The sequence below is a fragment of the Dipodomys ordii genome, unplaced genomic scaffold (genome assembly GCF_000151885.1).
Source record: "Dipodomys ordii isolate 6190 unplaced genomic scaffold, Dord_2.0 Scaffold18, whole genome shotgun sequence".
Lineage (NCBI taxonomy): Eukaryota > Metazoa > Chordata > Mammalia > Rodentia > Heteromyidae > Dipodomys > Dipodomys ordii.
This window is the reverse complement of record NW_012267234.1, coordinates 14,512,745-14,537,133: the sequence shown is the minus strand read 5'-3', so window position 1 is coordinate 14,537,133 and position 24,389 is coordinate 14,512,745. Positions and strand designations below refer to the sequence as shown.

The 24,389-nt window shown below is 43.7% G+C and overlaps 1 protein-coding gene across 3 annotated transcripts in view; it reads right to left on the bottom strand.

The window, feature by feature from the left end:
• Wwox (WW domain containing oxidoreductase) overlaps positions 1–24,389 on the bottom strand; it is a 738,022-nt gene that overhangs the window by 687,764 nt on the left and 25,869 nt on the right. For all 3 annotated transcript variants that reach the window (XM_013012941.1, XM_013012943.1, XM_013012942.1), the window contains exon 5: positions 13,147–13,253. In XM_013012941.1, coding sequence (XP_012868395.1) covers positions 13,147–13,253 — 107 coding nt within the window. The remainder of the gene's footprint in view (positions 1–13,146; positions 13,254–24,389) is intronic.

Here is a 24,389-nt window from a genome sequence, read left to right as displayed (position 1 = left end):
GCTCACGGACCAGAGGTTTCTGGAAACTGTCATCGTCCTACAAAATCCAATAGCTCCACAAGGAAGCTGTGTTTGAACATAAAGCAGATCTACCCTGAGGAGGCTGGTCTGGCACTGAGGCTGGTCTGGCACCCACGCCAGCCCCTCGTAGGCAAGCAGGCTGTTGGCAGCAAGAGGTGAGGAAGGAATATCTTGATGGGTTCAAACGGAAGGTGTACAAGGCAGGCAGGGGTAATGCAGGGCTGAGTGCGGTGAGCAGCACCTGACAGGTGCTGGTGAGCATGCGCCGTGAGCTGGGCCCTGGTTGTCCTCACGGCCCTGACAGGCTTATGGTAAGCAACAATTATCCCCACTGCCCACAGAAAGAATGAGGGCACATGGAGGAACACCCGCCTCCGATTATAGTACTGCTAGAGAACAGCAGAGCCAAGACTCCAACCTACACAGATCCAAATCCAAAAATCTCTGTTCTTAACAAGTAACTAGGCTGCCAGTACAAAGAAAGTGTTTCGAATGCCCAACCGACTGGTACTAGAAGTGATAGATGCCTGAGCTCAGGCCAGTACCAGGCCCCAATCCACCCCCACCTGTGCATCTAACCAACCAGTAATGCTGTAGATCAGCACTGACTGAACAAATCTGCCACCACACTCAGACATCTTGAGAGCAAGGAGAGTACTGTATGTATTTGTGTGTGCTGCAGTGGGACTCCTGGCATAGGGTAAGGTATCAATCAATGTTTATTGGCTAAATAAGGAGCCTATCAACTTATCAATGCCTAATGTGATCAGTGACAGATGTATATTTAACAACCAAAATATGTGGATGGGTATGGTGGCACACGCCTCTAATCCCAGATACTCAATAGGTACAGGTAGGAAGACTGCCTCCTAAGCTGGTCCTGGCAAAAGCATGAAACCCTATCTGTAAAACAAGCTGGAAGCCAAAGGACAGGGGGGTGTGGGTTGAGTGCCAGTGTGTCCACAGAGAAAGATGACTAGAACGTGTACAGGCATGCACATGAGGAGACTGCATCACATGGGAATGCCATAGTGAAGAGGTTGCTTTGTACAATCCATATATGCTAATAAAAATTTGAGCAAATAAAAAAAAAAACCAAAACCCAGAGAGTGAGTGCCTTCCTTGGAGTCAGGAGCCTTTGCTTCCTCCATTACTACAGAACCCCACTTGTCCAGCCCCTTGGCAATGGCTTGATGAGGGCAGACGGGAAGAGGAGGCAAGGGGGAAGAGGCATCCAGGAAAACTGTGAGACTTGCAGGATGCAGAGGCTCATGTCTAGAGGACAAGTTAGCTAAGGAGCTTCCAGGCAGAGAGCAAAGTTTGTGCCCAGACACAGAGACAGGAAGGTTGGGGACGAGCAGTGAGTCTGATCCAGTTAGACTAAAGAAAAAAAAAATGGTTAGACAAGATGGACCAGTCCTCAATGGCAGGAACACTAGCACGTAGCTAGCACAGGCTCCGCTACAGAGGTAGGTACCATACTTTGCCCAGGACCTGAGTTCATCTTTATCACAACCATCTTATCACCAGCCTCATTCATGGGATGCAGGAACTGAAGCAACCAGAAGCAAAAGTATGAAAACAGAGCACTGAAGCCTCTTAAGATTGTGTTATAAAAGGTGAAAGGGGGGAAAGGAGACTGGGCCTGGAAATATGACGATGAAATCCTCTCCTTATATAGCTAGTATATGTTAATAATGATGAAGAGGAGGGAGAAGGAAGAACAAAAGCAGCCAGGAGTGGGGGTTCACACCAGTAAGCCCAGCTATTCAGGAGACGGAGATAGGAGGATCATGTGTGAAGGTCAGAGTAAGCAAAAACAAGTTGGTTGTGGTGGTACACACTGAAATCTCAGCTGCTTAAAAGAGAAGGGGGGAAATGCAGTACAAGGCTAGCCCAGGCTAAAGCACAAGACCTTACCTAAAATCTAATGAAAGCATAATGGATTGGGGGTACGGCGCAGAGGTAGAAACCTCATCTGGCAACTGTAATGCCCTAAGTTCAAGCGCCAGTACTGCAGAAAAAGAGCAAAAGGTTCTTGGTTCTTGTAAGATGCAAAGATTGGAAGTCAAGCAGACCAGAACCTAGGGCTTGTCCCTGATGCTCACACCACAGGTTTTGTAGCCCAGTCCTGTTAGATAATAAAGTCAGTGAGTTCTGCAGCAGCCCATGCACAGCTTTGTGTTGAATGCACAGGAATGCTGAGGCAAAATGAACCATTCCCGTCACCTGCAACCTGACCAGGCAGACTCCTTACTCTTCCTAAATGAAGTCTTTATTTACCCCCACTTTGTCCACTTACAAATTTAAAGTATGTGCTATGTTTTTTTTTAAAAAAAATCTATATTTAATTAGACAGCATCAGTGAAATTTCACTTGGGGAGCGGTAATCTCACATAAATGAATGCTTCCAATAGAAAAGGCTGTAATTTAAAATAAACTACTGTGTTAGTCAGAAAAAAGAATTTACTTCTCTTCATAGGGAGAAGAAATTATTATCTGGTATTAGGTAGGCCTAGTCAATTAGAAAATCACATCGATGGCAAATAATCAAATCACCACCCTCAAATCCTCCTCTCCCCGCTCAGAGTTCAGGTGATGGGGGCCACAGCGTGCGGCCTCAGCTCAGGCTGACTTTCATTAAGGCTTAGAGTCAATTAAGCCACGAATTGGAACAATCATTCCTCCTTTGCAAAGTATTGATATTTTTTTTCATGGCCGCTTTAGGGCTTTTCCAGCACTCGCGAAGAGATTTATGTTAGACAATTTCTTTCTGATTAAAACAAATCATAGTTCCACAATTCTAATTTCCTCCTTTCCAAGCAAGGAATGATCAAAGAATACAGTAAGTGGTGAGCGAACCCCCCAGCAGGCAGAGAGGCAAGCACTAAAAACTCCACAGGAAAGAAAACAAAACTGTCAAAGAGGGCCCTTCTTCCTCTACCTGTCCTACACGTCTCTCAGGAACCTTCCATCCATCTCTCTATCCTCTCTCTTTCTCCCTCCTTCCCTAATTCTTTCTCCCTCTCCCTCCTTTCAGGAAAGTAGTGAGATTCTCCATCTGGAGAGGAGCCTCAAAGAGAAGTCTCTGTCTGTGTCTGTCTGCCATCTGTCTGTCTGCCTCTCTCTCTCTCTCTCTCTCTCATTCACACACACACACACACACACACACACACACACACACACACACACACACACGAAGATGACAAGGCAGCAGCCCTTCAATACATTCCCCTCTGCTCTTGGTGCCAATCTTGCCACACAAATGCTCACCATTCCATCTTTCAGATGCAAAGTGGACTCTGCATCCCAGCCTGCCCCCACCTTGCCAGAATGACCAGGGAAGCTGGTTAGCTGAGATTTCCCAAATCAGGATTAGCAATTTTTAAGGAACTGGAGCAAAATGCTTTCCACACAATGTACCATCAATAACTATCTTTTTCTGAGCAACTGGAAGGGGAAGAATTGGGAACTTGCAGTGGCCTCAGTATGAAAATCAATTCATGCCTGCACCATAGGTTGGTCTGCTTTCCAAAAAGCAACCAGTCTTCCTACAGAGACAAGATGCTGCTACCTGGGTTACAACTCTTGTGATTGAGCTGTCTACTTTGTTCTCTTTGGTTTAATAAATATTAACTAAATCCCTCCTGCACACCAGGAACATACTGAGGGTGAGTCCAGGAAGGCACCCAGCACTTACTCTCGCTGATGTAGGTGTTGTGTGAGCTTTCGTGGGGTCCTGTGTTAACATGTCTGTGTCTGAGGGTCTTCATACGAACAGAATCCATACAGTTAGTGACCAGACAGGACTATGGTAAAGATGAGCCGAGTTAATTGACCTCAGGTGCTTACAGTAGTGACTGGAACACTATGCCACTTTCTATTACCACCATTACTACCATAATCATGAAAATAAGCCATCCAAATCAAACCTGACTTACCAGATTCCAAATCTATGCTCAGATAATACACACACACACACACACACACATATGTATTTTGTATATGATTCTGTATTCTTGTTATATACAATTTTTCACAATAGGCGAATGAGCAGCATGACAGCATGTCTAAAAAGAAGACACATTGCCTAAGTGAAGCCTCTCTGGACCTCACTTTCCTGTCTGTCAAATGGGGAGGATAAAACAGATAATCTTAAGAAATTTTTCTGATCCTAAAGTTGGACAGCCACAGAAGAACCAAATGCAGTCTGTTTCTATGTAACTCTCCCTTAAAATTTCTTGCATTAATTCATTTTTCATTATGTTCCTTGGAGGCAAGTGGGACTCTGGTTTGAACTCCTGGCCTCACATTCCCCAGGCAGATGTTCTACTGGTATGCTTTTGCATACTGGTTATTTTGGGGGTGGGGTCTTGTTTCCTGCCTGGGCACATACCCAAGCCTCCTATTTGATTCCTCCTGTCATGGCTGGGATGACAGAAGCAGTACCATGCCCAACTTCTTTCATTCAGATGGAGTCTCAAAGCCTTCCTTCCTGAACTTGCCTGGAACCAAGACCCTCCCAACTCAGCCTTTCACAAAGCCAGGGTTAGAGGAGTAAACCACCAGTGCCCAGCTCCACTATATTATTCTTGTATAAATTTGTTCACATCTTTGCTATACTTTCAAAGTAATGATTAAAATAGTTACATAAAACCAGTGGATCACATATGATTAAAAAGAATTTTGACTGATATTTTAAAATCATATAGAAAGTTATTTCTGCTCTTTCTTGTTTCTTTCTTTCTTTTTTTTTTTTTGGTTGCTTGGTTGTGGGGTTAAACTCTGGGCCTGAGCACTGTCCCTGAGCTCTTCAGCTCAAGGTGAGCACTCTACCACTTGAGCCACAGCACCACTTCCAGCTTTCTGGTGATTTATTGGAGACAAGAGCCTCACAGACTTTCCTGCCTGGGCTGGCTCAGATCTCAGCCTCCTGAGTAGTGAGGATTACAGGCGAGAGACACCAGTGCCCGGCTTTTCTGCTCCTTTTTTGGTGTGTGTGCGGGCTGGCTCAGATCTCAGCCTCCTGAGTAGTGAGGATTACAGGCGAGAGACACCAGTGCCCGGCTTTTCTGCTCTTTTTTTGGTGTGTGTGCGTGCGTGTGGTGTGTGTGTGTGTGTGTGTGTGTGTGCGCGCGCGCATGTGGTGTGTGTGTGTGTGTGTGTGTGTGTGTGCGTGTGTGGGGTGTGTGAGTGCTCCCCCAGCCAGCCTCTGCTTTTCTCTGACATTTCTCTGTGTAGAAATATCCAGGTGAGCAACAAGGTATATGCAGTACTACAAACCTGCAGTGCTGCAAAACTGCAGTGTGATCATAATGATTACCACCACTGTTTGGTATCCAGAATCACCTCCAATGACACACACTGACACAAACACTTAGCCAGCTCCAGTTGCTCACATCTGCAGGCTAGACAGCTCCTTAAAGACTTCCCTCTAATATTCGTTAACAGTATAAAAACCTGAGCAGGAGCTTTACACTGGGCTCAAACTAACACTAAACCCAGTCCTGGTTCTTATCACCATCCAGGAGAGAGGGACTACACAAGTGTACAGAAGTGGGGACAAACAACCTTAAAAAAAGCAATCTGGTCTCTGGAATTAAAGCTAAGCAGCCTATTTGATAACAAAAGAACTTGAGTCACCATCACATTCTCCAAGAGAAAGGGAATCTTGGTTAGAGACTAAGCAAACATTTGTGGGAATGAAAATAGGCACATTTTAAAAGGAAAAAGTGTGACCTAAAAGGAGACAACCCAACTGCAGGGACCAGGGGTCAGTGTGAGGCTCAGATCTGCCCCCATCCAGCTAGACTGGGCTGTTCCTGTAAGGCTTAAGTTGATCAGGTGGGTAGTCAGCTTTCCCTGAAATATCTCCATTAACCATCTTATAAACAGGCTATCTCTGACCCACAATGTTGGAGGTTACAGACTACAGTGGGCCTGAGTCAAGGCAGTCCATCATGGTGAAGCATGTGGCAGAGCAATACTGCTCACCTGGGCCCAGGATGTCAAAGGGTGAGAAAAAAAGAGAGACAACAGTCCCAATATCCCCTACTAAGGCACATGTCCAAGGCCAGAAAACCTCCTGCAAGCTCCTACCTCCGGAGATCCTGATCTGGTTCTTCCATGTCTAAAATGTGCTCAGAGATGAAGCTGCAGGTGCTTGGGTTTGGAATCATGCCCCACCAGGAGCCCTGACCATGCCCCGAGGAGCCGTGGTCACACCCCCAAGAACACTGACTGCACCCCTGACTGTGTAAGTTCTGCAACCCTATAAACCGCAGGGATCAGTCACCAGTGTACAGATGTCCTGTCTTTTAAAAGGCACCCTTCCAAGGACGGGGACACATACACACGCACACACATACACACGCATACACACACACATACATACACACACACATACACACACACACACACACACACACCTTTTTATTTTGGTCTTCTTACTGCTCACAATCTGAGGTAGGTTTTAGCATCCTGTAATTCATCAACTAATTCTCTTCTGGCTACACATTCCAAGTAATTAAAGTTCAGTAATAACTTATTTTTTTTCTGCTCCAGCACCTGCATTTCATTTGTTTATTTTCCCAGAGTCATAAATCTGAAGGGCTGTCAAAGTGCCATAATATTAGTGCAATAATCAAAGTTAATTAGTCCCTCTCAATAAACAACAGCAAACCATTACAAAGATGCATTGAAGCTTCTCCTAGCTACCAGTTTACAGAGTGTGCTGGAGATGGAACAATTGCAATCTTGGCAGTGTCAGTTAGGAAGTGTGGTATTCCTCTATCATCTAAAAGAAGGCTGTGCATTTGGTGCATGCTGATTTCATGAATTCCAGGAAGGCAAAGCAAACCTGGGCTCCCACATCTGCTGCCCACTGCAGGATGCACAGACTGACAACTGGTCCCCAGCGGTCCAGCCTTACCATGCCCATCCTAAGCTTCAATAATGAAAGAGGGACAAGGGTTGCAAAGAAATGAGAGGGGCCAGCATCACTGCCAACTTCTTATAACCCAGTATCTTCAATAACTTTGGATTTATTATTTAGGGAATTTGAGAGATGCAAAGATTAGTTGGGTTCTGGGGAGAGGTGGGGGAAGCAGCCAGTGAAACTCGGAGGGCAGCTCCAGGGCTGGTGGACTGAAGAGAGATGTAGGTAGATTCTGCTTTCATTACAAAGGCCACCTTTCTAACTACGAGGCATATTGAAACAGGATGGACTGTCTGTGCGGGGAGGAGGCGGTATTCATCATACAAAGCTTGTGGTCCCTGATCAGGGATGTCGTTAAGATGGTCTGCATACTGGAGAGAGGTCAGCATATGGGCCTGGTAGGTTGAAGGTAACTGGAGAACTTAAGATTAAAAGTAGCTCACTAGATGAATCCCCACGTTGACACCTTCAAACTCAGAGTCTCAAAGACTTTTCTGCCCTCTTGTGTTGCTTATCTATTACTAGATCACAAACATCACCAAAATACAGTGGCTTAAACAGTAAGTGTTGTGTATCTCAACCAATTAGGAATTGGGATGTATCTCAGCTGCTGGGTGGTCGCAGTTGGAGACGGCATGACATGAATCTGTTGGCCCTTGTGACAGCTACACAAAGGCTCAGCTGGCCTGGAGTATTGCAGGAGGGCTCGGGCCTTTCCACGGAATGGCCCGAGTATCCTCCCAACATGGCGGCAGCCTCCCACCAAGGGTGAGCCAGGAGATGAACGAAGAGTAAAAGGTAATGCCTTTCCCAACCCTCCTTGAGAGTGTCTCTCCATCACGTCTGCCATGTCTGTGCGAAGCACAGCTGTGAAAGCGCGCGATGGCCACCTCTCTGCCCTCTCGTGATGCAGAGAGCCCCCACTCTTCATCTCAGCACATTTCAATACTGACTGACATTGTTGGGAAGATGATAGAGAGAGACCTGACTGTTTCCTAGTACTCTGATCTTTTTTTTTTTAAGTAGGCTTTTAGAGTTCATGCTGAAATGAAGTAAGACTCTGGGGGCTACTGGGAAGAAATAAATATATTGAACATTTCAGAAAGGGACAAATTTTGGGATGTTATGGGCAGCATTCTATACACTGAATGCTGCATCCCCTCCATCATATGCTGAAATCTTAATGCCCTGTGTGACTGCATTTGAGATAGGGACTTAGGGAGAGAATTAACCAAAGGTTCTCACCAGGTCTGTGGGACTCCATGCCAGAAACACCTTCTCTACCATGGGGCTGCCTCTATGTGAAGTTCAGCTTACCTACTACAGCTTGTGCTGGCCCAATCATAATGGGGCTGCCTTGTCTCTGTGGTCTCTCTGTTTGTCCTTGTATAGAAGGTTTTATCAGCACAAGGGCTATTTCTCCTCTGTTCACCCCAACACATACGGCATCAGAGGTATCCGTAACACCTCACAATAAATACAAAAACCCATCTCAAGCATATTTTTTTCTGTATTAAATAACAGCCTAAAAGCTGAATGGCCAGAAGCAGGCCTCTTAGTATTGGCAGAAAAAACATCTAAAGATGAGATCTGTCTCTTCAATCTATGTCAAAATTGCTTAATAAGAACCCAGGGGACCCGGCACTAATGAAAGGATGCATCTGCTGTGGGCTGCACGGGCTAGGAGTGATAGATTGGATCTAGTCACCTTTGCTGATACTGAATCACAGCCCTCCTTATACAAGGTTACAATGCATATAAAGTTTGAAGATTCATTGCAAACAATGGTCAGAAAAAAAAAAAACAGCAAAGGAACTGGCAGTCAGGGAGCACTGACAAACAGTCCAGAATACGTCAAAGTGGAGTTTTCAGAATAAGAGACAAAATAGAAAACTTGAAAGATAAGCTCCATGCACAATTTTCAGGCATTCTGAAGACAGAGAAACTCAGAATATTTTAATGACCAATTATGTGTATGAGGGGGATGAATAATTTATTATCTGATAAAGAATCACCTGGGGCCTGTGACAAGAAAGGTCAAATGGGTAACTTAAGTAGAACAAGTAAATAGACTATTATTGTACTTGAAATGGAAGGACAGAAAGAAAAGGAAAGGAAGGAGCTCCCTTTAAGCAGCTTCCTCTGCTCGATCAAATGACAAGGCCCAAGAGTGGCTGGACCGCGTGCTGTGGGTCACACCTGTAACCCTAGCTATTCAGGAGATAGAGGTAGGAGAAACTAAGTCCAAAGCTGACCCAAGGAAAATTCCAAGAACTTACCTAAAAAACAAACTGGCAAGCAAAAATGAGTGGGGGTGTGGCTCAGATCGTAGAGCTCTCACATAGCAAGCTGAGTTCAAACCGCAGGGAAGGAAGGAAGGAAAGAAGAAAGGAAGGGAGGTAGGGAGGGAGGGAGGGAGAAAAGGAGGGAGGGAGAAAGGGAGGGAGGGAGGGAGGGAGGGAGGGAGGGGAGGAAGGCAAAGGCAAAGGGAAAGGGAAATGGAAAGGGAAAGGGGAAGGGAAGGGAAGGGAAGGAGGAAGTTCAGAGTATGCTCACTTTGCTGGAGAATCAATTACTGACACCTGTTATTTCCCGTTATTGAACATGGATTCACATTCACATGAACCTCTAAGAATACAGTGTTTGGCTAAGTTCTTGAAAAGGCCAGACCAATCTTGTGGTACAAAACATAGCAGGAATTTGGGTGACAAGATGGTTTTAGAGTCAGGATTTAATTCCTGGATTCATTCATCCTCCAGCCGTGAGGCTTTCAGTGAGTCTCTTCCCTTCATCTAGCCTCAAAGCTTCAGCTAAAGGATGGGTTCCACCCATCACACACACACACACACACACACACCCCACTGTGAATTACTTACTAAGCACAGTACCTAGTATGGAGACAAGTACACACACACACACACACACACACACACACACACACACACACACACACACACACACACACACACCACTGTGAATTACTTACTAAGCACAGTACCTAGTATGGAGACAAGTATGCACCACCACTCCCAACCTGCAGATGATGATGAATGACATCTGAAGAACTGTAGAACTTCCTCTTAACCTTCTTCTGTGAGTGTGTGCTTTATTGATCTAAGCAAGTGGTTTATACACTTCTTGCTGGTTCACAGTCTTATTTATATCATACTTTATTTATTGAAAATCCAATACCATGCAGAAGGACAATTTTTAAAGCAAAATAAATGAGAAACAAATCTACAGGCTGATTCAGGATGAACTCTTCCCAATAATCTATAAGTATTAATAATATTAATCGTTTTTATATTTTTATTTAGCTAGCAATCATTCAAAACAATGGGGATGAGTCCTGTAAGTTGCCAACATATTGAAGAACCATCCTGTTTTGTAAGCCAAGTTGCCGACATGGACAGGCACAAGACATGTATTTTATCCACCCCATTCACTCTATTCCTCTTTCTGTCTCTCTGTGTGTCTGTCTCTATCTCCCTCTCTGTCTCTCTCTCTCTCTGTCTTTCTCTCTGTGTCTCTGTCTCTCTCTCTCTCACACACACACATATGCATGCGCGCGTGCACACACACACACACACACACACACCAATCACATAAAAGGTATCATACCTAAGACCAGCCATCTGGAAATGCAAATTACAGGATTTAAGTATCTTGTATCCAGGAGGATTGGAGGAAATTCCCACAAGCAAAAAAGCTGTATCGACTCTTAAAGTCACTGGGTGGATTTGAGGAAGACTAAAAGTAGCCGGATTTCTACACAAGTTCTCATTTAAAAGTGTAAGCAATTCATCTCTCAGCATCCTCACCTACCCCAAACGCCACGTCCTGAAAACACAGGTGTTGGTGTCTAGTCGAAGCACAGCAACATGTCGAGCCCATATGGCTCACAGGGTACCAAGTGCTCCCCTATGTGAAAGTGATGGTCAAGCCATTATTTTCTGATGCTTATCAATAAACTGCCAGGCCTCAATCCTGTTGGAGCTTCCCACCTACCTTCACTCCAAAGATATAAACAGACTTGGTACCAACGCCACTGAAAACTACAGTAATAAAAACAGTAAAACATCAAAACAGGCACCTATGATCAAATGAGCCATGTGCTCTCCCTAAAACATGCATATTCTATTACCTCTCCCTAATAAATCTTTCATTTTTACCCCTCATCTCCTTGCTTTCTCAATAACCATCCTAATATAAACCTATGCTTGCTGTTCCTGATGACTAATCCCTTAATCATCTTTCCTAAATATATGCAAAGTGTAGTTCTTTGTCAATACAAAAGAATAAGCAATCACATAAATAATTAAGATGGCATTTCGAATGACAGTGGAGTGCTAATATGAGGTACCCTGGAAAATACTAATCCACAAACAAAATACACAACCATTAAAATGTAGGAGTCTAGACATCAGCAGACAGAAAAGAAATTCATGGCAACTCAACTTGATTTGAATCATGCTGATAAACACCCTCCCTACAGCTCCTCTTCAGTTACTGGGTGAGGTTAAGGAAAGCAAGCATTGCTTTGTAGTTCACATATGAATAAGAAATTATTGTCATTATTGTTATTAATAGCCGCAGCTGACATTTAATTGAGCACTTAATCTTTCCCCACAATGTGTTAATACTTTACGCACACACAGTCAATACAAATACAAACCACCTATATATCTCCTGACAGACATTACTACTTGCATTACATGGATGAAGAAATGGCAGTTTATAAAAGTTGAGAAACTTGCCCGAAGTCTGCTTCTATATTCTTCAATGCAATATAATACTTGCATTATAACAGCAGTAATCAGCTGGGAACAGCTTGTACCTCAGGAACCACCTGGCAATGCAGGGTAGAGGGTGGGAGTGGAGAAAGTCTATTTCATATACTTCAGTTTCAGACCAACTCCAGACCTCTGCTAGACCCAGTGTCTGGACTGAGGCCACTGTGCCAAGATGTCACTCAGGAGGATCCCTGCAGACCATGCACCCTGCCTCCTTGAAGCCAGGCTGGCCCCCTGTGACCCTCTCCAGGCCAGCAGTATGTCCTCCAGGCCAGTGTCTGGAAGACCTAAAGTCTAGGCCAAGGTCATAGACAAGTTAGGAAAGCCTTTCTGGAGACCAAATCCTGCCAAATTAAATACACTTAGGTCACCTCTCCTGGGTAATAGGCAGTAGGTTCAAGATATATTCTAGGGAGCAAGGGTGAGTTAAATCTTAGGTACAAGAGAGGGCATCAGCCTTCATGACACAACAACCCACTTCTGCCCAACCAATCAGCCTATCAGCTATATCAATGCCTAGAGGATGCCCCAATAATGTCTCTCAATGAAAAATACCTCCCACCACCACCTCTCCTTGCTTCTCCTGCCCCTGCCCTTCCCATACAGCTCCAGCCACATTAGTTACCCTGGTAGCCCTTTCTACCTCAGGGCCTTTGTATGTGCTGTGCCTGGGGCCAAGAAGCCCTTTCCTATGGCATTTATGTGGCTCACCTCTGCTTCATCCAGGTCTTAAGGCAAATATCACAACTTTACAGGGGTCTCTGCTGACCACCCCATCTGAAGCATCTCAGGCATCCATCCCTTAACTCTGCCTTATTGTCCTTTGTCATGCTTATAATAGCTGATGTTATAGTAAATATTACACTTGACTGTCCCTTTATGGTCTGTTTCCCCTACCTAGAAGGCAAGCCCATGAGGTCAGGATGGGCTCTGGTTGGTGGTATATCCTTAGTCTCAACAGTGTCACAAAGCTATCCATCAATGTTTATGCACAGACATGTCAACACCAGCAAAGCCAACGAACGACCAGACACAGGGTTAAACTCTACTCCTTTCTAATCTTAAAAACCACAGATACACGCAGAATAACTTCTGGCTGCATTCATGAGGGTTATCCCTGTTTTATTTTTCTTAATAAATGAGTTAAGTGAGTAAACATTCTGGAACCTCTGACTAACAGCGCAGATGACATTGACAGTGAACTATAAACAAATGCATGGGTAATAACAGGCTTGCTCATCCTTTCATTCATAAAGTAAACAACATGAAGATGACTTTAAAAATAAAGACATTATTCCAAGAGCAATAAACTTTATGCTCTGCACTAAAACCTCCATGTGTTGAGGGCGGCGTGCGCATTTGGCAATTAGAAAAACAGAATAGTAGAGTGCTTACCCACTCTCCCAGAATGCGTGACACTGCTTCGCTGGCTCTCGTCATGTTCCTGCAGGCCAGGATCACGTGTGCACCATGGAGGGCGAAAGACTTGGCGGTTTCAAAGCCTATGGTTTAAAGAAAAGTCAACACATCAGCCAGGTGCCAGTGGCTCACACCTGTAATCCTAGCTACTCAGGAGGCTAAGACTCAGAGGATCATGGTTGAGGACAGTCTGGGCAGAAAAGTCTGTTAAAGCTCCTTCCAACAAAAAGTGGGACTAGAAGCATGGCTTAAGTGGTAGAACACCAGGTAAGCAAATAAGCACAGTGAGTGCAAGGTCCTGAATTCAGACCCTGGTATTGTGGAAAGGAAAAAGGAAAGGAAAGGAGGAGAAAGACTACATTCAAAACGCTGATTCATGCTGAATGGCTTTTACTGAACACTGTTGTGCTACTTCCTGATTTTCAACCAGAAGAGGTTTTGAACCCTAGGCAGGCAGGTACAATGTCTGTAGACATGTTCCGTGACAATAATGGGTTGAAGTGCTACTGGCATTTAACATAAAGGTCGGAGATATGACAAAACATGTCACAGTGCATAGCCAGCCCCACCAGATGATCAGCTGACCTGTGCACGAACACTGTCAGCCTCGGACAATGTGCCCAGGGGACACAGGATGTAAAGATGAAGGCTGAGTCACATAAGACCTCATATAGCATGCCTCCCATTGTTTTGAATTACATTCTCAGTACATAGGTCAAGCTGGCCTTGAACTGAACTTCCCTGCCTTCCAGTCGCAACCCCCCCCTCCCCAATGCTGGGATTACAGGTGTGCATCCCCACACCCCAGCAGCAACTATATTTCCAATGGACCCCCAAGAGCATCAACACAACACAAACCCAGGCAAACCTTGGGCTTTATTTATCCAATTCTCTGGGTCACCAGTAAACAACTTGGACTTTGTATCTTCTTTATGTCTGGCTTACATGGAACAAGCACCCAGTCGGATTCACTAAATATCACTTAAAGGAACAAACACTTCATACTGACTGATAACAGTCACGATTCTGAATTATTTGAGAACATTCCAAGTGGTTCCAAACAGCATCTCTGACTTCCTATGAATAATAAGTGTGTATTAAAATTCTGCTATTTTGAATCACACTACCTACAAATCTGCCGGAAGAAAGCATACACCCTTTTTGCTCTCAAATTTTATTTCCCCAAATAAGCCTGTTAAAACCCAGCTATCTCACTTGATAAAATGTCCTAGGGGAAAAGGCTTTGTATGGCCTAAACCTGCACATCTGGCCCTATATCTGCAACAGGCTGCAGGCACAGGCTTGCACCTTCTCTCCCTAAGTAATTCCCGATGGTAGCTACAGAGAAGCCATCTGTCTCGGTGTCTTGTAAGGTTGTTCACTGGGTCCTCCATCTCCTGTATTGCACAGGGGCCGGTATGCTTGTCAAAGCTACGAGAGACAACTCCATTTTCTTAGCCTCTACAATTGCCTCTGCAGCAAAAAACAAAGTACAGATATTTCAAACGAGGACGGTTTAACAGGAAGGACAATAACACTTTTATAGTACGCAGTATCTCTAGAGTGTGGAGTTTTATAAAATAAAATAAAATACTAAGTTTAATAATGCTACCTACTGCTAAGCCCTGGCGAGAGCCTGTGAGAATAGCCTTCCTCACTCTGAGTGCTCGTGTGGCCAGCTCAATTAGCTAAATGCGGGAGTGCTAATCCACGCTGCACAATGCCAAAAGTTGGTGCAAAATAATGAAGGCAATGGATTACTAAGCTTAATAACCTGATTTGTATTATAAAAAATGAACTCCATGACAAGGTTTAAATTGAAGCAGCCTAACAGCATGGAGATGGCCAGAGTGGGTTCAGAAGAATATTTAAAGCTAATGATGCCAAGAAAATAAAGGGAGATATTTGAAAACAATGGGAATATTGTTACATGAGATCCACACAGGAAAGTTAAGCAGCTGTGGGGTTTAATATCTCACCATCCCAGGGTTTTTAAGCTTTGAGATATCAATATCAAATAGAACAAAATGGAAAACATACCCCTAACGTCACATGCCTACTGACCCTACACTAGTTTTCATGACTGGTGACTTCGAGATGAATGTAGTCCCTCTCCTCTCCTCCTTCCTTCCTCCTCTTCCAGGTCCCCCTTCTCTTCCTCCCTCTTTTGCTCTTTGCCTCCCACCCTCTAGTCTTTTCTCTTCCTTCCCTTCCTGAGTTAGTTGCCTGCACTAAATATTGAGGAGATCATGCAAACCAAACCCAGATGTCAAGCTTCTCTGAAAACAGAGAGGGAGTGCTACGGGACCCCAGCCCACTATGTGACAGCCAGGTAAGCCAGGGAGCAGCTGGCAGATGGAGGTGAGGTGGAGGCTCTCTGATTGGCCACGCCCAGCCGCCATCATGCTGCTGTCCTCATCTGCCAGACCACTGCAGGGACCTGATGCTCAGATTCCCATTGTCAGAGAGGGTGCCTGCTGGAGATGGAGGGCTCAAGCCTTGGCACAGAACGGCCTCAGACTGGATGCTCATATCCAAATCTTTGTGTGTTGTAGACAGGGGCCTTGAACTCATGATCCTCCTGCCTTTGCCTCCCAGGTGGTAGGATTACAGGTGTGCACCACCATGCCAAATCTTAAAGAATGTTTCCTACTGATCTTCCTGAGATGTCCTTCACACCATGTCAACTCCTACTCTGTCAAGCATGAGAAGATCACTGGACCTGGGGGAGACCTAGCAATGGCCCCCAGCTTTGTAGAAACAGGGAGGCTGATCAATCAGAGATCTGCCATGCAAATGCCACTGAATGGCAGCAGAAACTCTGGACCAAAAGCTACATGGGGATGGATGAGAGGCAGGAGGTGTAACCAGAAAGATACAGAATAAAGATTGGCCAGCAGCCCCTCGGGAATGTAGCTCAGGAAAGGGAAGGGAGTAAAAGCTCCACACACCAAGCTAAAACTCAGCGGCCCCTCTGCAGAGAGAGGAGCCTGTGAAAGACTCTAGGCAGAGAGAAACCCTATGAGTTACCATTTTATATATTCTTTTAATTTTTATTGTTATTATAAAAGTGATGTACAGAGGGGTTACAGTTACATACGTCAGGTAAAGAGTACATTTCTTTTTGGGCAATGCCATCCCTTCCCTTGCCCTCTCCCAGTCTTCCCTCCCATTCCCACCCATAAGTTATGTAAGTTAATTTTCAACATAGTGATCAGCTTATCTACTTAAGGCAGTGATCACCTTATCCATGTAAGGTACCTCCATGACCAGGTAGCATAGGGTCTGAAATACACTAAAGCGCCGGGGTCCACCAGAAGGGACACAGTGCCCTCTTAGGCTGAGAACTACAAGGCTAAACTCCACACAGGAAGCAAACTATCTGACAGTCGCTGGCTACTGGTGAGCTCATGTATTCATTCACCTGGACAAGGAGCACTGGGGGAGGAGGGCATCTGCATGTGGTGGTGAAGAGGACAGAGCAGACAGCCACCTGATCAGACTCACTGGTGGGGGGAAGAGTCTCACACAGACGCCTCGGGCCGGAAGACAAGGGTAGGAACCCAGCCCCAGCCAACATTGACAATGGACAGGAGAAGGGAGGGAACTGGGAGGTGAGCACAAGGCAGCTCTTGCTCCAGTGCCAGGATGGCTCCTCCAGTTGGAGATTTTTAATTTTCTCCATACTGTGGATGTACTTGGACCATGTCCCCACTTACTGTAAATTATGGTTTTAATTATCATTTTTATTAAGATGCCCAAAGGAGTTGGGACTTACAACACCCGTAATTTCTAATGGGTTGTTATTATTAATTTATAATTGTGAAACACTGGAGACAAATGCTACTTGTAAATGAACATCATTAAAAGGCCACAGAGGTGGTAATCCACCCCTCACCCAAGAATATACCACTAAAGCAATCTTATGGAACCAAGCAACAAGTCTCAAAAGCTCACAGCACACGGCCCCTGACTCTCTGGAGACCCAGCATCATGCACAAAGGCTCAATGAGCCTGCATCTTTCAGCTCAGGCTAGATCAGGGGACAATTAGGATTTGAGGAAAATTTTGTGTTAGTAAACCAGAAGATATAATTCAGTGTTTAGAATACTTTCCTGACACACAAAAGACCTTGGGTTCCATCTCCAGAACCATGAAATATAGACAATAAAATCAGAAGCACTGATGATATGAGTTTCTCTGACATCTTCCTAAATACAGAAGGCTCATACTCTCCCAAGTGATCTGATTAATGTAAATGAAATTACAGTGGCATGACATTGACCATGATATTGAAATCTAACTCTTCTGGGACATTTCAGATGACGGTCTAGGATGTGGAGTCGTCACAACTCTAAGGTCAACAGCACCACGCTGGCAGAGACCAGATAATCCACACTGCCATTTCAGAACTTACTTTAATTCCCTGAACGATGACATTTACCTTCCATATAATTTCAACTACACAGTTCTGAGATGTAAAGAGTTAGAAATCATTCTCACTAAACACAATCCACATATGCCAACTCTTAAGAAATTAGAAAATACACAAGTCTGGTAGAAAACAAGTCAAAATGTGGGCCATATAATACAGACAGGAAGGAAGGAAGGAAGGAAAGAAGCAAAGAAGGAAGCAAGCAAGGAAGGAAGGAATGGAGAAGGGGAAAGGAAAGGGGAAAGATGGAAGGGGAAAGAAAGGAAGAACTCAACATCTCTAAGATCAACTGAAGCATTACTTATCAAATTTTAGGTGTATGCATGCCTTGGTCCAGTTAATCCATGACCAGAACTTTATCCTAAAAAATGATCAGTCCATATGGACGTAAGTGTGAGGGGAAAAAAGCATTCAATATGTGCAGCATGTTTCTAACAGTCCAAAACTGTGATCAACCTAAACACCCATTATTTTGGTAAAATCAATGAAATGGCAAGCATAGAAAAAAATACTGGCTGCAGATAAAAACAAGTGAAATGATCAGGACACATAAGGAAAATATGACCGTTATATTAAGGAAAAACACAGTAGGAATGGGACACAGCTCAGTGGTAGAGAGCACTTGCCTATCATGTGTGAGGCCTGTATTTGATTCCCAGCACCCTGGAAGTAAGAAATGGAGAGCAGAAGAGGGAAGGCAGGGGGAAGAAGAGAAACAAGTCAGAATACAAAACAATGTCAGGGACACCTATGGGTGCTTTGGGAGAGCCCAACTTCTGTGAACAAGGAAAATTTACTGTGCACATTGTAGTGCCTCTGCTGTTTCAACTTGTAACTCATGCATGTATGCCTGTTATAGTAAGAAACTAAAAATAACAAGCTGAATGACATCTAATTGATAATTTATGGGCCTTTATGAATTTTAATACAAGGCAATCAAGGTGGGTAAGAAAAGAAAGGGAGGAACTAGTGCAAACAATAAGTTTTCTGAAGATCCTGATTTGCAGAGAGAACTGACTGCTGGGACATCTGGGAGGAGGATGTGGGGCCGAGACTGCATGCTGGGCACCCAGCCAAATGCTTTACAAAATACACTAATTCTCAAGTGTTCTTCAAAGAAACCCTAGGAAGTGTCAGTGATGAAGAAAGCAATGATCTCTGATGTGCGGGTACTCACACAATCAGAAGGCAAAATGAAGATGGCCCCAATGGGCAGCACGGCCTGCATTTACAGCAGGTGCATCCCACCATCTGGCCCCCAAAGTACCAAGCTCAGCACCAAGCTCAGGGTCTAGGACACTGTGATAGACTAAGGTTCCCAGCACAGAGAAACTAAAAACCACTGATATTTCCTGAGTAACTGGGACCGAAGGGGCATCTCATGATGTCATGTCTCCATGATACATGAATTATGCTAATGAGATGAGTCTTGGAGGATGAGGGCTGGTTGCCAGAGGGATCCCTGTGTGATTAGAGGGTTGGACTTCCAGCCTCAGCCGCACCTCCCCAGCCCCACCTCTGGGAAGGAGGAGGGGCTAGAGACTAGTATCACCGTTGGCGGATGATTTAATCAATCATGCCTATATAATGTCTCCATGGAAACCACAGACCCTGGTGGGCAGGCAGCCTCCAGGTTTGTGGACACATGGAGGCACAGGAGGGTGGCATTCTCAGAGGACCATGGCACCTCTGCGCACGCATACACACACACACATACACACACACACACACACACACACACATCTCACCTCACCCTGTTATCCTCTTTACCTGGCTATTCTGCATCCTTCAGCATCCTTTCCAACAAGCCTATATGTGTAACAAAATGCCTTCCTGCCTTCTGGGAGCCATCATTCTAAATTCTCATACCTGAGGAGGAGGTTGTAGGAACTCCAAGTTGTTGCTAGTTGGTCACAACTGCAGGTGACATCCTGAGACTTGCAACTGGCATCAGAATAGGGGCAGTTTAATGGGTCAGAAACCGTAACTTGAAGGATCTGCGTTCATTCTGGGTGCTGGGTGCCCTAGCTGAACTGCCCAGGATCAGCCTGCCTCCTAGCATATTTGCCATCACTGCTGGCTAACAAGAGGGTAGTTAAGGGCTATTTACAGCACATAATTTTACAAGAAGATGATGATGCCCCCCTTCTTTCTTCCATCCAGAACACCTCACATTGAAAACCCACTCACCCCATGCCAGCAGGGTAGACAATGTCCACTCCTTTTCTAAGTCAAGAACCTTTATACAAAATCCAGATGGACCTTGGCACTCACCTCCAAAGGACTGGTATATTACTTTACCTCGTGAGAAGATTGAATTCTTTCTGTTTGCAAAGTCACATGGGGGTGCTCCAACAAAATGTGGGGGAAACAGCACTTTTTGAAAGCTCGCTTTTAAAGTGTCCAAATTGGCTTTTCATTTACCTTCACTTACTACTTTTTAAGATACAAGTTCTCACAAATAGGAATTGAATTTAAACACTAAGACTAGATACACAACCCAAGGGCTGCATGAACTTAGCCTTCCCTGTGCCCACTACAACTGCACCCAACATTAATGATTTCCACACCTCCAAAGAAATTGATGACTGGGTTGGTAAGGATGCAGCAGCGACTAAAACACAACAGGTGACAAGAAGGCAAAATGTTTAAAAAAAAAAAAAAAAACCTTCACAGCAAACTGGGTTTAATGTAAGAGCAACCAAATAAAGGAACATCCTTGCCTTACAGTCAGTTTTTAAAACATACTTCGATGATCTCAACAGGCAAATCCCTGTCCTAGATCTTTAATATAATTAAGTTGCATAAAATCTAACAGTGGTTTGTTTGACTGTGTATGTCTGATGCAGTTGTTTTGTTAAACACAAATGCTGACACCATCTCAATTCACTTTGAAAACATTAAACAACCCATACAAAAGTCCTTAGTCTCTGCTTCTAGTGAGTTCACTTGCCACAGTCAGCTACAGCAATTGTAAGTGAGAGGGTTAGGTAACATGACCAGATACTTGGTAAACATGCTGATTTAAAAATCTATACTTCTTGGGAACCTGGCAATCTAATCATCTGCTGAAAGACCCTTGGCTTTCATGGTAGGCAAGTGTCTGGTCATAGCTGATGGTCATAGCTGATGCCAGACTTTTTAGAAATTCAGCTAGCTGTAAATTTTTGTGTCTCCTCTCATTCAGCTACTACCTCTGAGTCAAGAAGGTCATCATAGGAGTTCCAGCACAGGTTGTTTAACTGCTGTAAAAGGCCACATAGTAAATATCTTGGGCTTTGCTGGTCAAGAATTTTGCCACAGCTACTCAGTTCTGTCATTGTAGAATGAAAGCATCTGAAGGTAATATGGAAATGAGCAAGTGTCACCATGTTCCAGTAAAACTTTATTACCATGGAGGCAGAGAGAGCTCGCACACACACACGGCGTTCTGAGTTTGGACCTATGAGTCATAGTTTGCTGATCAAGGAGTAGACAATGCAATCTTTAACATTCAATTAAAAATAAGAACAAAAAAAATAAAAAATAAAAATAAGAACAGAGCTCAGAATGTTGTGAAGGTGACCCTGACCTGCACATTTTCTCTAAAAGAAAAATAGTTAAGATCTATAATAGCCAAGTTCAGAACCCGTGTAGAAGACAACCATAGAAAATTTAATTTGGGACAATTTACAAGTTTCCGTAAAAACATATCTGAAGAGAATCTTGTTAAGCATAAAACAAATTTCTTAAGTATTTCATTTGCATCTAAATCTTATTATATTGTTTTACCCAGAATTTCATTCAGCTTACGATAACTACATTGGCTTTTCATTGCAAAGCTGGATGTTTAACTATAAACTACATCCTACTTCTCCCTTTGTGTGCAAAATTGACAAATGTGTTGTTTCTGGATCTCAGATTTCTGGAGAAAGCCAACTTAAATGAATTAAGATGACTAATGTGTTGATTCTGCTTCTAATCCAACAAAATGTTAATGTAAGAAACCATGTCATATGATGCTATATGTTTTAGTTCAAATTTAACATCAAATATTGAATAAGGCAGTTTCTCAGTAAATTACTAAGCTAAAAATATTCCTTTAGCGTAGCAAGAACTACATCTTGTTTAAATAAGTGGAAATTTGAACATCTTTGCTCAGATCAGCCTAAATAAGAAATTAGGAAAACGCAAACCTCCATTATATCCAACAGTATGGGTTTCAACTTCCTGCAGAAATTAGCACAATGTTGTTTGTCAAGAAAAAGGGATTCATTCAAAGTTATCTCAGCCAGGTGCCAGTGGCTCATGCCTGTAATCCTTGCTACACAGTAGGCTGAGATCTGAGGATCCTGGTTTGAAGCCAGCACCAGATAGATATGTCTCCAGTTAACTAGCAAAAAGCTGGAAGTGGAGGTGTGGCTCAAGTGGTAGAGCACAAGCCATGAGCAAAAATACCAGGCCAAGAGCTGAGTTCAAGTCCTAGTGCCAGCCCAAGAAAATAATAAATAATAAAATAAAAATTATTCTCCTATAATCACAACTTCACACAAAGCTCTAGTTAAGGCACTTAATCCCATCCAAGGTGAATGGCTTCCAAGAGACCAGGAATGCTACTGAAAGATTAACAACTAGCACTGGATAGCTGGCATTGCTACTTCTTTTAGTACCGTGTTTCTACAAATGTTTTTACAAATGCTTTCATTGCTTTTACTTAATGTTGGCTGAAGAGTTCCTATGGGTATAACACACTGCCACAGTTTTGTTTTAAGTAAACTAACATTAGTTTTTCATCATGTAATATTTGAGCAATTTGCTTCCACAGAGGGGATAACTATTTAGCTTTGTAAGGAAACATTGGGATGTCACAATGCCTTCAGTGCCATGAGCATCTGCTATCTACTGTGAGTGAATAAGATTGGCTGGTCACCTAATTCTAATACCAAATCTTTCTGGTTTCCTTAAATTAATTACATGTACTGACCACCAAAGGCATTTTAATAACTATCTTAGGTATGGAGACCAAATATGTTAAGAGATTTTAAGAGGAAAATCAGTAATTAGAGGGTCCCATTGAAAGAAGGAAGGAAGAAAGAAAGGAAGGAAGGAAGGAAGGAAGCAAGGAAGGAAGGAAGGGAGGGAGGGAGGGAGGGAGGGAGGGAGGGAAAGAAAGAGAAAGAAAGAAAAAAAGAGAATGAAAGAAAGAAAGAAAGAAGGAAGGAAAGAAAGAAGGAAGGAAGGAAAGAAGGAAGGAAGGAAAGAAAGAAAAAAAGAAATTTAAAATTTTATAAGGAAGAATTTGAAACTCAGGTCTGGAAATGCAAACCCCATAGAATATATGTATTTTGCCCCTAGCTTTTAGATTCAGCCATGACAGCCTGTCAGTAACTGAATTTTTTTCATTACCTGCCACTTACATAGGAAATTTCCATTGGTTGGTAAAGGGTAATTTGAAATCAGAAATACTTTATTAATTGTGCACTGATGAATTCTATCAGAAAGAGGACTATTATAAAAAGCTAAGAAAAACATTCTAGACATACTTTTATTTCAATGAATTTTCATGGATCAAAAGGTTCTGTAAAGCAGATGTGTATATTTCACTGCCACTAATGATTATAATTCCCGGAAAGTATCTGGATTACTTAATTCAGTGTCCATGAACTACCCTTCCTTCTACCCCAAAACTATACACAAATGCCTGGCTGCGCATGCGCTAGTCTCCCTTGTGGGAAAGAGTCAGGTTACATTCCCAAAGGAGTCCAGGATGCCAAAAAGAAAAGAAAAGCTAAGATCCAATGCTCTGGAATTCCTTTTAAGAGAAAGCTGAAAATACATTTTGCTTGTCCCTCTGACAAATAAAGAGAAGGAAGTCAAGTTACTGGGCAGTCCCTGTGTGCAGTCAGCTGCCATTACAAGGGGCCTTCACCGGGCATCCAAAGCTCTGCCCTGAAATGACCTCCACAGCAGCCAGAGCAGCCAGCGAGCTGAACCACCTTTGTGACTGGAAAATCCTTTGCTCAAGGCATCGGGGCAGTTACTGGAAAGCAGGCAATTCCCCACTGGGTTCCCAAGGGGTGATTAAAAAAAAAAAAAAGGGAAAAGAGCGACCACCTCCGGGAAAAGAGCATCTACCTCTGGAAATCACGCTCTAAGAGGAAGCAAGCTCTCAGTGGCAGCAGCAAGTCCTTTCGGGGGAGTCACCAGCTCCTGGGACAAGGCTGACTAGATGACAGGCACTCAGCAAGGACCTGCTCAATGGGCGACTTCGTGAATGATTGCATGCAGAATGGAGAACATCACTCGTACAGTACAGCTGCCAAAGGTTCAATTGTGTCATTTATCCTCGACCCCCTCAAAAAAAAAAAAAAAAAGATGCACTGAAGTCCTAGCCTCTGGGACTTCAGAATATGGTAATTTGAAAATAGGGGCTTAAGAGAAGAAATCAAGCTAAAATAAGGTCATAAGGCTGGACCGTAATCCAGTATGACTGGTGCCATAGAAAGGGGAAAATGTAGGCCCAGAAAGGCATGCATAGAGGGAAGACAAGCTAAAGAGACATGGGGACAATGTTCTCTGCAGACAGAGCAGGGGCTGGGCTTGTGCTAATGAGCCAGGGAACATTTAGGACCCCCGACAGCTGGAAGAAGCAAAGAAGAGCCTTTGAAGCAGATTTTTGGGGAGTGTAGCTCCACCAACACCTTGATTTCAAACATTTAGCTTTTAGCTACTAGAAACAATTCAATTCTGTTGTCCCAAATGGCAGTCTGTGGCCCTTTGTTAGAGCTATCCTAGCACATTAATA